Source organism: Tachypleus tridentatus, chromosome 1 (genome assembly GCF_004210375.1).
Source record: "Tachypleus tridentatus isolate NWPU-2018 chromosome 1, ASM421037v1, whole genome shotgun sequence".
Lineage (NCBI taxonomy): Eukaryota > Metazoa > Arthropoda > Merostomata > Xiphosura > Limulidae > Tachypleus > Tachypleus tridentatus.
This window is the reverse complement of record NC_134825.1, coordinates 97,070,363-97,086,477: the sequence shown is the minus strand read 5'-3', so window position 1 is coordinate 97,086,477 and position 16,115 is coordinate 97,070,363. Positions and strand designations below refer to the sequence as shown.

The 16,115-nt window shown below is 34.4% G+C and overlaps 1 protein-coding gene across 3 annotated transcripts in view; it reads left to right on the top strand.

The window, feature by feature from the left end:
• The window catches only part of LOC143256523 (beta-scruin-like), a 138,248-nt gene that overhangs the window by 18,054 nt on the left and 104,079 nt on the right, over positions 1-16,115 (top strand). For all 3 annotated transcript variants that reach the window (XM_076513875.1, XM_076513868.1, XM_076513885.1), the window contains exon 3: positions 1,450-1,592. In XM_076513875.1, coding sequence (XP_076369990.1) covers positions 1,450-1,592 — 143 coding nt within the window. The remainder of the gene's footprint in view (positions 1-1,449; positions 1,593-16,115) is intronic.

The window sequence follows — 16,115 nt, the reverse complement described above, 5'->3', positions numbered from 1 at the left end:
GGATCATTAAGTTTTATTCATGAACGTTTGGACATTGTACAGCATGTATAATAAAATCACTTTTCTTGCTAGCTCTGTATTTAATTCTCTTCTTTCTTTGTTTTAAAAATGTGGTGGTTTCAATGACGTGTGCCAATGTGCAGGATATTTTAAGGATTAGTGAACACTGCCTGGATATCATAGTGCTTGCAGTATCTTCAGTTAAGGATAAGTTTAATTTGCTGATTGAAAATGAAAAGAAACAAAGTTAACATCTTCTGTGACAGCTTTAAAAATACCCTGTACTGTGTTCAAACTTATATGAAAAAAAGTTATTCTTAGTGTATTTAATGTATGTCATTTCTAAAGGTATAGACTAGTACACTGTAGACTAAAATCATCTGCATTATAGCTTTTCTTTGATTTTAGGTAGGCAAACATTTGCAGAGTATAAAGTAATGATGATGTTAATATAATTTGACATTTAAGATTTGAGAAGTTAAAAGTGCATAAAAGATATAACTTCAATATAATTACACTGCACAACAAAGTTATTGGTTCTTGAACACTGTTGGGTGTTCCTTATAGGTTTTTGACTGCTGATCCCAAAAATCGCATCCAAATTTGCCCATCACGTACCATTTCATCAAAATCTTCAGTTTTACCAGGACATTACTACAATGGAAAAATGATATCAGGGCAACTGGAATCCACCAATGCTTGCTGAATACTGTTGGACACAACAAAGTGATGCACTGGACATTGAATACAAACGAAAATCAGGAGGAAAACACTTTTAATTATTTTGAACTTAATAGCGTATTAGAAACATAAATGCAATTAAATACTTTATTGCCGGTAAGCAGTTAACTGTCTATTTCTCAGAGCTCCTACATAATGAAGCAAAACCAAAACTATATTTGTTCATGCCCACCAGGTACCTGTCACAATCAGCAAAAACTTTTCAAAAAAATTGTTGTGCAGTGTTATTGACTAGACCTACATGGGGTACATACTGTTTATTTACAGGAAAGTATGCATATCATATAAAACTTTTTATGTATGTTTCAAAAATGGTAAACATATGATGTAGACTACCAACAGACATATTATAGGCTTGTATGCTACTTTCCAATAAAACAGATAATGATAAAAAAAATGTAAGCAATTTGTCATATGTGATTCAATGTCATAAAAAAACCAAGCCTCAAACTTGTAAATAAGTGTCATAATCAGTTATCATTGTAATTTTTTAGCTTAATAAAATATTCTGGATGAATTAATTTTATTTCAAGTAATAATAAAAATATATTATATGACAATTGTAGTCAGTCATAGCTCTTTTCTGATTTGAATGGAATATGCCATTCTTATGAATTATAAAAATGTAAAATTTATGCTTACTTAAAGAAAAATTCATTTGCAGTTCTTGGTATAAAGTACATTTTATGTAGTTAAATTTTTTTGCAGAAAAGAATTAACTCAAAAATGGAAGAACTTGACCAAATTTTCTCAGGACATGCCTTTAGAAACATACACACAAAAAGATTCAGGTCCATGTGTTTTGGTTGCAGGTGGAATAAATCCTTCATATCCTACAGAATATTTGAATTGTAAGTAGCTGAGGGTATGAGCAATGTACCAGAGTTATCACATAGTGTATCTATAAGATATATATATATATATGTGTGTGTAATCTGATTATGAAAACTCTTCAATTATGGCTACGTTAAATGAAAATATATATATGCAACTGTTTTTTATTATGTGAAAACAGTACTTTAATTGTTTCTAACATTCAAGAGAGTAATGTTATTTTACACTTAGCAAATTTGATTGAAAATCTTACTTAACTTACTGCAACTGTTTTCTTCATCACAATCATCTTAGTCAATCATATACAGATTTCAAATCACTGTCTGATAGCAGAGCATGAGCTGAGTTAGATATGCAGCAAAAGAATATTTAAAAAGGCTCTGTATGTGATACAAAAGTACATAAATTCATGTTTCATAGCAAATATTTTTCCCATATTTATTTTGATTATAGCCCCTTATACTTCCAAACCAGAGTTGCATGCAAATAATATTTCAAATATGCAAGTCACTGACCCAGATAATTTCTACTACAGAACAAAAAGTAAGCTGGATTGAACTTATACAGCCCAAAGTATGTTTTTTGAAACATTCTTTGCTTATAATTGAAGGAACTTTAGAACTGTGTAAAATGCTTAAGCTGACACAAGCAATGAAGATCTTTGGTTGTAGCAAAAATGATTGAAATCATGATTATGATTGCAGGTGTGTTTTTTTTCTTTCACACTACGCATAATTAGTTCTTTACTGTTGTTAGAATTTGGTGGTAAATATCTTTGAACAAGTAGTCAGAAACATGGTCCTTGATAGTGATGTTTCTGCTAGTTGAACAAACGCTATCATTGCCCTTTTGAAAGTAAAAAGATCATTGTTGTTAAACATAATCTTATGTTAACTATAATACTAAATCACCTACACATTGATAGTGCTCAAGCATTCAGATAGGGACTGTTTTGCACATGCATATGCATTCATGATAAAAGTAATAAACGTATGCTGTATGACAATCATTATCTGTTGTTACTAATTCCAATGTGCAGGGGCGTAGATCCTGGGGGATGGGTGGGATACATCCCCCTTCATTTTAGGTGGGAGGTATGGTGCATACAATCATCCCCTCCTACAATTTGGTCTGTTGAATTGTTTTATTGCACCACAGGCCTACAAATTGTGTGTTTATTCTTGTGATTCTCGTATTCTCACCAATCGAATTACATAATTAGGTCTAGATGTAGGCTTTTTCAGTAGACGAAATGTACATCTTTAATATACGCCTGCTTCTAAGCTTTTTGATCCAAGCAATAGTTCGTACGTATCAGTCAGTAGGCCTAAGTATACATGCAAGGCTTGCAAGCACTATCACAGAATCTACCTACGTCTTTAATATAGGCGTACTTCTAAGCTTTTCGATCCAAGCGATAGTTCGTACATATCAGTCAGTAGGCCTTGGTATACATGCAAGGCTTGCAAGCACTATCACAGAATCAACCTACGTCTTGTACGTAGTGTAAGATTAATTAAAATTTTCATCACAACAGATTGAACAGAGCATGAAATTCGAAAATATTATTCCCAAGCGTAAACTCCTGTGATCTAGATCTGGCAGACCATTTGTAGCTTGTAACTGCATCAATCTTATGTGTATATTATTCAGTTTTCCAATGCCATTTGTTCATATGCATGTCTAGCCGGCTTTATTGTTGAAAGCCTTACTCTCCTTAGCTGCCGAAGCCGCTAATCATAGTGTACGTTTAGTGTACAGTTAACGACAGGTTCGGGCCCCTCGGATCCAGACGCGACCTCCATCACCCCCCTCCGCTCCTTTTAGTCTGAGCCTCGATTTTACAACAGGGCTCATTAGACCTCGTGTTTGTGGCCCTCATTAATCCATGAAATTCCATATTATCACCGCCCTCTAATAAAGTGCTGGTGCTTTATGGTAAAAGAACAATATATTCTATTATCATAGATAGTAAAAATATTGTATTTTCTTGTGCAATTAGAACATAAAATGAGCTATTTGAATGGTCTGAAGCTTCTACTCGAATTGTATTGCTAGTTTTTGTTTAGGTGTTTTTATTTAATAGACGTGCTTATAGACATTATATCACAACGTGTTTGCCTTTTGATGAGCTTTAACAGGAATATCATATATTTGTGATTGTTTAAGTATTTTTCGAGAAACTTGCAATTACTTGTGTTGTAACTAGCACGCATTATTGTCCCAGCGATGCCCAGGCGGTCAGTCAGCTCGGTAGTCACTGTGAGGTTCGCGCATTCGACTTACATACATTGTACAGTTCAATCCTACTTCCATTCTGTTCTATCTTCTTTCATTGTATGTTAGAGTTTTTCAATAAAGACTGTATTTTAGCCGGTTGAGTCATCTGGGAAACAGATTCCAATTATGACAAGCAAGCTTCTGAAACTTTCCGATATTAGACAGTTCTGCAAGCCAGTTACTGGCACTACAAGTGACAAAGCAGATGCAGATAATCCAACAACCTCAAGCAAAGGAATAGAAACATGCCATACAGAGGAAATACCATGTTCATCAGAGGAGGAGTCTGAAAATGCTTGTGCAACTATTGCACATCATGAACCACCAAATAGTTTTGAAACAAGTTTGTGCAGTAATGAAAAATCTGACACTCCAAAGATACAGTGTGGAAAGCCATATCATCCAGATGCACAACTGATACCACGACAGAAAGCAAAATCTCAAAATATCAACTTCCAGAGCAAGTGGTCTGATGCTTTCCCATGACTGCACTTCGACAATCAGACTCAAAAAGTCATATGCTTTCATTGTGCCAAGGCAGACAATATAAAGGTTTTTTTACAGGGAAATTGGAGAGGCCAGTGGAGTATACCTTCATATCCACTGGTTTTTTGCAACTGGAAAAAGGCAAAATAGAAATTCAACGAAAACAAATCCTTCTCTCAGCACAGATTTGCTATATCTCCAGAAGGTTCAAGTGATGTAACTCCAGTGACTGTCCAGCTACATGATGGAAAAAAGAAGCATCAGAAAGAAGGCAAAAGAAGTCTAGCCAAAATATTCAGAAGTTTACGTTTCTTACTGGATCAAGGTTTAGCATTACGTGGACATACTGATACGGAGGGGAACTTCCTGCAGTAAATGAAGCTCCTGGAATAGGAAGATCCTAAGTTGACGGCCTACTTGTCAAAGAAAACCACATTCACATCACCCCAACCTAATAATGAAATAATGGAGATGTTCCCCATCAAATACTGAGGAACATAGCCCACGAAGTGCAGCAAAGTAAACTCTTTGCATCAATGGTTGATGGCCCACAAGATGTTACAGGTGCCGAACGGGAAGCAATATGTGTACGATACGTAGATGAGAACCTTGACGTCCATGAGACATTTCTTGGTTTGTACGATGTTTCCAATATAGCTGGTGAAACAAAATCCTCGACTATACTTGATGTATTGACTAGACTCAATTTACCACTGTCAGGATTAAGAGCTCAAACTTATGATGGAGCTGCTAACATGAGTTGTGCGTACAGTGGATGCCAGACAAAAATAAAAGAGAAGCAACTGTCAGCTTTGTTTTTTTTTTCACTGCGGAGCACAGAAGGCTAATTTAATAATGCAACATGCAGTTGAAGCTTGTAAATGTGTTCGAGATTCTATCCAGTGGGTGTCTTGCTTCAGAGGTCAGGCAAATACAAGACAATCCTTGAAAATATTGTATCGTCAGACAGCCACAATGGTCCAGTTAAATACATCCGCCCACTGTGTCCAACACGCAGGTTGTGCCGCCTATCTGCAATTACATGTACTAATGATCACTACTGTGACATTGTTAATTCTTTGTCTGAATTAGCAAATGAAAAATCAGATGTAGCAGTGAATGCACGAAGTGTGCTGGACAGATTTGACAAAGGAAAAGGGAAGACAGTTTTAGGATTGTTGATGACTCAGCATCCATTAACTGCATTAGAGGAACTAAATCGTGCATTCCAAGCAAAATCAGCGACAGTATCTGGCATGACTGAAGCATCTACAATGACAGTTGAGCAATTGCGGGTATTGCAAACAGAGGAAAATTACAACAAGATATTTGATGAAGCTGAGAAAAAGTAATTTCCCTAGATCTGGTGCCTGTTGAACTACCACGCATTCGCAGACCCCCCAGAAGGATCACAGGTGGTGGCTCAGCACACCAGTCTGCAACAGCTACATATTACTACAGAAGCCAATATTTTGAATTTGTGGACACAGTCATAGAACATCTGACCACTATATTCAATGCTGACAACAATAACTTGAGGCAATATCTGGCACTTGAGAACATGATCACATCTGGAAAGACTGACAACTTGGTTATAAACTTCTATCTAGAAATCTCTGCAAAAGTGGCTTGAGTTTCAGTTGCCCATGTTCAAAGGAACAACAAAAGTAGTATATCTGAAAGGTGCGAAGGATGCTTACTGTAAAGTGCATGAAACAAGCCAGCAGATGTTTAGTGAAGTGTTTCTTCTCATGAAAATTTTGCTTGTATGTCCAGTATCCAGCTGCGAATGTGAATGCAGCTTTTCTGCATTACGAGTAAGACTGTTGAAGACGTGGTTAAGGCAACTATGTCTCAGTGCCGCCTCACCCATGTGGTAGTTTGTCACACTCACAAAAATGAGGTCGACAAGATAAACATAGAAGAGCATATGAAAGAATTCATAAAGAGATCATCACAAAGGTCTACGTTTGGAAACATGTAGACTAAAGGACTAAATGAATCTTACTTCAATGAAAAGTATGAACAATTATGTGATACATTGTATTGATGTGTAATTTTCAAGAGTTCGCAAAGACATTTTAATTATTTTTATCAAACAGCATGAACAGTTTTTCAGTAGATATAAATCTCTCATGGGTAATTACTAATTTTATTAATATGTGAAAACGTAATTCATGCAATGAAAGTTATTAGTAACCTTGTCAAGTGTGATGGCCATCTTTTATACTATGCAGTGTGCAGGAATAAATTCATGTGGCAGTTAATTTATGACACATTTGTATTTATTCTATTAACATTTTGAAAACTGTTCACAGCACCTCACTTATACAAACCTACATGGAAACTTTGAAGTATCATGGCAACAAGATTACTCTGTGGCTGCATGTTTACAGCTTTCAGGTTCACGTAATCAGAGATTAACAATTTGCAAATTGAACAGTCCACATAAATGGTTGCAAAAATCATCCCTCCCCATCGGGTGTAAAAAATATTCGCCACTGCCAATGTGGATGGAACTCCTAATGTGAGAGCCACTAAATGTAGCTAAATATAAATATAAACTGTATTGCTTTGATAATGTGTAAGCTGTATTGCGTGGTGGTTTTAACTTCATATTTTAACTCCTCTTTGATTAAATATCTGTGATGTATAGTGTCTGAATAGTTAGCTACTGCATAGACTATTTCCAAGTACAATTCAAGTGGTAAATAGTTTATTACAAGTTTGTTTATGATACTGTTTATGAATATGTTGTGTAGTTTAATTATTGTGAATTGTTTCATGTTCTATGTTTTTCTTATCGTTTTAATTGAGTGTTATTGCATCATAATATCTCCTAGTGTGGATGGAACATTCTAGGCCTCTGTTAGGTTATAAACATTCATTCAAAATGTAGGTCTCGTTAGTTAGATGAGATTATGTGATTGAGAGTTTAGCGATAAAGTGCACATAGTGGAAATATTAAAGTGAAATTATCACAGGTTGTATTGTAATTACAGAATATAGAAGAATAATTGTTCTTGTCAAATTGTGTTATAAAGCAACTGAACTAACCTGTGTGGAATTTAAAAAAAAATGATTACTTAAAGCTCTGGATAAAACTATGATAGCCAACAGTGTAACACATATTCATATATACATTTGACCTGTCATAATATTTTAAAAAGTGAACCATTTGCTGTCTCTTTATTGTAATTTATTGCCAAGAAGTTCAAAGACACTTACTGTAAAGAATGTGGCCTATACGTAAAACCTACCAATTAAACTTTTTAGACCAAAATATTGGGTATATGTTCAGAATCAATTTACCTTGTGCATCCTTCTAATAACTACTTTATTCACAACTTGAAAGAGTTAATGGCATCTTCTTTTTTAAAAAAGAAGGTAAAGACTTTACAACATAAGCTTCTGAATTTTTAATTGCAGCATAACAGTTCATAAAATGATTCTAGATTTTTTGTTTGTTTTTCAAGTACAAACGTTTAGCTCATAGCTTCATTATCTACCGACTAATTTGAGGTCTAATTATATGTTTGAACCCAGGAGATCAAATCCTTTAGATTGGTGTATTTCATAAAGCTCAAGATCATGTATAATAATTTACTCTAATCCTGCCTAAAAGAAACTCATTTTGAGAGTAGGTTGGTAGAGATCCTGATGAGTAATAAATTGGGTGTGCATCTGTCCAATACTTAGTATTGCTGGTACGTAAAAATATAGCTAATAAAAGGGGATAAAAGGTCTTGCACAGTTACGACAGAAAGTGTTCGTACCCTTGCGTCCCAAGTGGTTTTTTGCTCATAACTTAAAAAGTATTCCGATTAGGCTAATAGACATATGGTTTATATTAAAAATATTACCTAACACACATCTACATACATTTTTATGTAAATTAAACGACAAATAAACTGTTTATAAACAAATAACCAAAAATAGGAGGAGCAGAAAGTGTTCGTACATTTCATGACGTGTGAAAAAACTGATATTCCAATAAAATTTTTGTTCAGTTTGGCGAATAAACTACATTATACCATTCCAGAACTAGACACTGGGTTCACAATTATTGGAATTTAGCCAGCAAAACATTTACTTCTGGCAAGTTAGCACCATCTCCGTCATTATCTGCTTGGTCATCATGGCGAACAGGAAACAACTGTCCAGTGATTTAAGAAAACCGAATTATTGTAAAATACACACCTCGTGTGTCTCTTTCCGGTATTGCTACGCAACTTAATGTGCCGAAATCTACTGTTCAAAGCATAATTGCCAAGTTTAAGCTTACAGAATCAACTGCTAACCTCCCTCGTTCTGGACGCCCCACCAAAATTCCAGAGAGAACCAAGAGGAAGGTTCTCAGAGAAGTTAGTAGGAACCCTCATTTAACACGTAATGACATACAGAAACTGGTAAGAGAAACTGGGGTTAAAGTAAGCACCTCTACAGTTATGAACATGTTATGCTCTTCTGGGTTCAAAGCATGCCGTCCTCGTAGAAAACCATAATTAAAGCCTGTTCATTTAGAAGCATGATTGAGGTATGCACGAAAGCATGTAGATAAACCCTTTACCTATTGGAAGAGTATTCTTTGGTCAGACAAGACTAAAATCAAGCTTTTCTGCCACAATGATGTTCGCAATATTTTCCGTAAGAAGGGGGAACGAAATCTTCCAAAGAACACCGTCCCTACAGTTAAACACGGTGGTGGCTCGATCATGCTATGGAGTTCCTTCAGCTCTTCTGGTGTAGGCAGCTTTCACTGCGTCAACGGAATCATGAAAAAAGAAGAGTACGTTGATATATTAGGCATTTATATCAAGAATGATGCTCAGAACTTGCGGCTTGGGCGTCGTTGGATCTTCTAGCATGACAATGACCCTAAGAACACATCGAAATATGTGCAATCCTGGTTGCAGAGGAACTATATAAGTGTTCTGGAGTGGCCATCTCAGTCATCCGATCTCAACCCATTTGAAAAGTTTGGCATGAGTTGAAGACCAGGGTTCATCAGCGTCATCTGAAAATCTTGCAAGAGTTGGAGGTCTTCTGTAAAGAAGAATGGAAGAAAATACCAGTCGAGTACTGTCAAATGATCATGGAGGGTTATAAGGAGAGATTGTGCCAAGTAATTCACCTGAAAGGCTACACAACTGACCATTAAAGTAGATGCACGAACACTTTCTGCCCCTCTTATGTTTGGTTATTTGTTTATAAACAGTTTATTTGTCGGTCAATTTACATAAAACTTTACGTAGATGTGTGTTAATATAATATTTATAATACACTATACTTTCATTATCCTAATCATGATGCTTTTTAAGTTATGAAGAAAAAACTACTCACACGTACGGGTATGAATACTTTCTGTCGTAACTGTAAATTAACTTGCTTTAATCCTGCCTAAACAAATTTCAAGTTTCAAGGCTATTGAGGATTCACACTCATTTAACTTGACATGAGATACATGCTGTAACTGTAAACTGGATGACTATATGTGGAAGAAGTTGTAGTACTGCACCATTTACATAAGTGTATTTTATGGTTTACTACAGAAAAAGTCAAGTATTTTAGTGCTGTATAATGTGATTATAAAGGTTACAAAGAAAATAGGCTATCTTGCATTTGGAAAGTTAGCAACAACATTTGTATTTCCAGATGCTTAATTGGGTCAAATGACACTGATTTGCTACAATGTAGATATAGGTAATATACAGTGAAGTAAGGAGCGTAAACAGAGGGACGCATCACAGTTACTCAAGACTTGTATAATCAGTTACAAATGAAAGAAGGTATACTGTAACATCACTATCAATCATCAGGCCTGTGGTTCTTCAATTGTACTGCAGCTATTGGCCTCAAAGCTCTAAGGCAAGAGATGCTCAAGACTTTGCACAACAGGAAAATTGGAGGGTCCACACTTTTGCTTATAGTTGTTGTGTGCCACCCAGAGAGAGAACCAGTCAAGGCTGGGTAAACTCAAACAGAGAATTATTGGGTCTTCACTGCAAATGATGCATACCTCTAGATATTAGTAGTCCAATCCCAGAGTTTGAGAGAAAGGTTATTGGTAAATGTTGTAGTTGACTACTTTACCAAATTTGTTAACCCTGGTAAAACTGACTAGGATAAATACTTATCACATGTTACAATAATGTACGTGACAACTGAACAATAAACTGTTTGCTGTATATTTATATTTGGCCAGGAAATATAGATGTTGCATAGTGTACACAGTAATATGTTTAGTTGTTAAGAATTATATCCATTGATGTGCACAAGTTCATCATCATGGATTTGTAAAGATTGCCCAACAACAGAAGCATTTTAACAAGATTGTAAAAGAATTGATATACCAGTGTTGTCTGGTTGTGATATATTTCAGCAGAATAGAAGCAGATAGGATCTTACTGTAAAGTATATTTTTTTAACCTAGTAGATTAGTCCATTAAAGTATGAGTTTCAGCAGATGTGAGGTATGCAAAAGTTATATGAAGCATGTTAGTAAGTTGCATTTTTACATGACTGATGAACCAACTTGTGTGCACTTGACCAGAAGTCTAGGGTTATTCAAACCAGTATGAAGAGGGCAGATATATTGTTACAAATTATACCAATAAGAGTGAAGGAGTATTTGTCTGGTTGTTCCCTATGAATCAGTTGAGAAAACACTGGAGTTGTGAGGAAAAATATTGCTCCAACAATTGGTCAAGACACTAATGTCAGCCTAACAATTGACATGAGTGGTACCAAACGATTGTGTAAAACATAAAACAGCTGGACCTGATAGAAGTAACACATAATACATCAACAGTTTGCACAACTGAGGATAACAACTAGGAATTTGAAAAGTCTGTATAAAGAATATTGCGATCATTGTTTTTTGAGGTATAATGTGGTATTTTATGGTGACTGAATACATTTTGCATTTGCCTATTGAATTTCTTTATGAGTTATGCTGATTAGGTGATTAAAAATTAAATGAACAAAGAACATTGCATAGTTTGCTTTTCAAAGAAAATTTTCTGATTCAAAAAGTAATCTAACTATTGAGAAAATCACTTATCTGGTTTTCTTAAATGTTGAAAAGGCTACAAGCATGCCACCTGGTGTTCATTATATCCTTTCTCATATATGTTTGAGAAGTATCCTGATTCTACATGCAGTGTTTCCTCCAAGTGTAAGGATTTAAATTATAACAGCATTAAAATAAATTGTGGTTGAAGTAATTTTAGCTGAAAATTCTTAGTGTAACTGAATTCTACCAGTGATTATTTACTTTTTGATATCTGAAATGAAAAATTAGTTGACCACCATATGACCATCATTACTGAAATGGATCTTCAGAAGGTAACCAAAGGAGGTTACTGAAGTAATTTAGGTGGGAGCATCATGCATTCTGTTATTAGTTACTATTGTGTGATAATATATGATGGTGATGTGTGAATAAACATTATGTATAAAAACAAAGGATTTGATCTAAGATGTTAAGACTTTATAATATAAAGTAAGATAATAACTGACCTGGAAGGTTTGAAGATTGTATTCCTGTTATTTTCATTGATGCTAATTATACAATTTTTTAATTTTAACATTGAAATATTTGGCATGTAATGCATTTTCATGTAAGAGGTAAGAGTAGTAAACAAGCTTGCACTGTATTTGAGAGAAAACACAGTTTAATGTTTTTTTCAAGAAAAGTAGTACATCATATTTCGATTGGATCTATTAGTTCGTCAAAAAATTAATGTAACATTTTTGAACACTTTCATTAACCATCCCTCCAAAATATGTACATAATTTATAAGAGATAAATGAACCACCTAAACATCACATTAATGTAGCCTATATAATGTTTAAAGTTTAGCGTACTCTAATCCCTTATAGTGATGGCTCACGACAAGACACACAATCGGCATGTAATGCTGTTTGAATACAACAAGGGAAACAACATCTCTGTAGACACATAGAATATCAAAGAAGTTTAATGTAAATGTTTTGAATGTTCGTAAGTGTAAATAGTGGTTAAGCATATTTCATTCAGGTGACTTTGGCCTTAAACACTGTGATGACCAGGGGCTGATGTGTTGGAATTGATACTGATGCTCTGAAGTTGCTTGTTGAGTATAGCTCAGGGCAACACACTCATGAAATAGCCCTGGGATTGCATGGCTCTCTTGAAACAATGTAGGAAAATACCATTAAAAGAAGTGTTTGGGTACCTCATAATTATTATTTCCAGTGTGTGAACGTTGCTTCATCTCTTCTGATGTGTGAACCATTTTTGGACAGAAATGTCATTGGTGAATAAAAATGGATTTTCTATACCAATATTAAATGTGAGAAACACTGGCCCAGTTCCAGATAAAAACTACTTCTGTCTCAAAACCTGGACGCCATCCACAGAAAGTGATGTTTTCTATTTGGTGGGGCATCAAAGAGGTAATTCATTTTGAACTCCTCAATCCACGATAAAATGTTAATGCAGGGATTTGTGGTCAACAACGAGAATGTTTAAATCAAGTCCTTTATCAGAAACATCCTTTACTTCCAAATCAGAAAGATGTTCTTTTCCACAACAATGCATGTCCACATGTGGCAGGTTTAATGCAACAAAAGATTATGGAGATGGGTTGGGAAGTTCTCCCACACCCACCATATTCTCCAGATGCACCATCAGATTACCATCTTTTTCATTTGCTGCAACACAATCTTAATGGAAAAACATATACAAATGCAGAAGGTGTTACAGAGTACATCAACATGTTTTTTTTTCTTCAAAGTCAAGTGATTTCTGTAATAAGGGCATTAACAACCTATTTGTAAGATGGAAAACAATCATCAATAAAAATGGAAACTATTTCATGTAATAAACATGTTGTTTTGATATATAAGTTGTTCAGCTTCTTTCATCTGAACAAATTGACATTAATTTCTTCATGACCTAGTAAATGAAATATTTATGAATTGATAAAATTATCAGTAATATATGAAACTCACAGATGGTAGTTTAGATATTAACAAATATAAGTTTGGTGTAAACAGTTGTGTTGGATAGTTCTTATATATCATGGATTACTTAAGCATCAGTTAGTCATATGTAAGATAACTAATTAATTTAAATTACAATTGCAATTATTAATGTCATGTAAAATAAATTTTAAATTGATTGATCTCACAAAAATAATCAACTAATCTGAATTAGTGTTTCTAATTATTATTAATTTTGATTATTTCATGCATTAAAGGAACTTAAATACAAACATTTTTTCTCATTATTATATCATTAATTCAAGGTTGTTCAGCTTAACCAGTTAGTGTTGTTACTAATGAAAATAACCAAAAAAATCAAAATTAATGTTTTGATACTAACATCCAATTGACATGTAAGAACATATACTACATTAATTTAATAAATTAATCAATTAGCAAAATCTACTAATTTCGTAGATTTTATATCCAGTACTTTAGTTGTTTATAATAGAATATTTTCTGTTGTACAGATTGAAATGGTTTAATAAACAAAGTTTTAATCATTATTTTGTTGAGGTTATTTAAGTACAAGGTTTAGTTATAATGCATGAAAATACAACCTGTAAGTATAATAGGGAAAGCAAAAAGTAATTTCTGCATGGTCAAATTGTAAGTGGTGTCAAAAGTGGTAAGAAACCTATAATTACAAAAAAACTCGAATGAAAGACAGTAAATTTTAATGATGAAAATTAAAGAGTTGATGTTAACAACCCCAAGTAAGTTTGTATGCAAGAACAAACGTGCTGTTTTCAACTCATTTCTTTATGCAGAAACTTGGCCCTATCCATGCAATAACCAATTGGAAGGGAGAAGAATATTACTAGGTTAGAGAATAAGTTGTGTTTTCTGATGTTTGTCAAAAATAATATAAAATAGCACAGCTAAAGGTATTGTTCAGTCAGTGGCTCAACAAAATCTGGGAATTGGCAAGTTTGAAGACATTAGGGATGCACCTTACATGAATGTTACAGGGTTGGTATGTTCAAAGCCTGCAGAAATGTTATTTGACAAAAGTACAAAGTTATTACCATCTTTTAATAATTTTAAAGCACAAACCTAAACTTTTGACCTGAATTGCATTTTTAGTATGGAATTTTGCTATTTAAGTTCAAATTCCAGTGGTTATTTTTTTCAAACAGTCTGTGATCAACTGTTCTGCCTTGTAACCTAACTACTATCACTCCTATTTTTTAACTCCCTAATGAATCACCTACATTATGACAAGCAGTTCATCCAGAACTTTTCCACAGCAAATGAGTGAACAACACTACTAAACCTAGGACTCTGAGAGCCAACCTGATGTTTGTCATGGATTGCTGGGTGATACATTGCAGATGTGAGAGTTTGCTGCATCTGCAGTCAGGTTGATCTAAGGTCATTAGGAGCAAAGCAATCTATATCAGCTGCAGTAGGTCCCATAGAAGTGTCTTCCAGTGAAGAAGCATCAAATGTTATGTAGAGGGTGTAATGTCACCAAATGTATTTTCACCTGTGATAGGTGCACAGTATTCCTAAGCTCCTGAAAATTCTCCAGAGTTTGGATTCTTTCAAAGTTTGGTTTGATTTCAGTTGAGGTTGGGATGAAATGTACCCCTGAACAAATACAACTACAGATGAGCATCTGACCAACCAATTTGTAAAGCACTGGCAACGTCACTATGCTAGGAGTTTGTGGTGATTAAGAGGGCTTTCACATTAGTGGAAGGAGTGCACATCATTCTGACCAAAGAAACAAGAAAAGGGGGCTCTACCCTGGAAAACACTGAGGCATCAAAGAGTTCCCATAACCAAACCAAATGAGATCTAAGGATGTAGTTCCTGAAAAAAAGCTATCTAAGGTGTTGACACACTACTCCATGCTGGAGCAGATCCCAGTGTACAAGAGACAATGCCAGGATATGTATGTTGATTACACTGGGGCTTAGGATATCTATAACAGAACAATTCAGCTACAGAGTTGCAATTCAGAGAAGAGGTAATTTAAGAACTACCAATAACTTCAAAAATATGATGACTGTGGCTTGGAAGAACCTGTTTAGGGTTTATATATTTTTGACAAGGGTTATTCCATTGTGTTCTTAACCTAACCATTTTTTGTTATGTAGCAAATTTATTCTATGTTTGTTTTACTTTTCTTTAATATAAATGGTTTTATTTTCATGATGAGTATTGCTGTCGAAGGGTTTATTTTATTATTGTGTATTTGTATGTTGTTATTTGATGTTTTGTCATTAAAAACCTACGTATAAAATCCACATTAAAGATTGTTTTTTATTCATTTCTATAATTATGCTTTTGATCAATTAAGGTTGGGAATCTTTGTTGAAAGGCTTTTCACTGTGTATTTTTTAATCTTAAATTTATCACATTTAAAGGTTTATTTTGTGAACTTATTATGAAGTTTGCCATACTTTGCTATGATTTTGTTTCAAGAGACTGCCTTTTTGTACTGTAGAATTGTTTGTTTATTCTGAATGTATGCAGTTTTTGCATAACATGTTACCCTGAAAATCATTAAGTTGGCTTTGTTCTAACTGGTTTTATTCTATTGTTGTTCTGTAGTGATGGTACATATTCTGCTTCAGCATATATTATTTAAATTTGCACATTGTAAACATAAATGACAGCATGCCCTTCACTGATAGGGTAGATGATATCTAGAGTTTACAACCTCCACTATACTGAATTAGAATTACCAGTCACAGTAAAGTGCTGGTTGCTGTGGGTAACTTAGTACTTCTCAT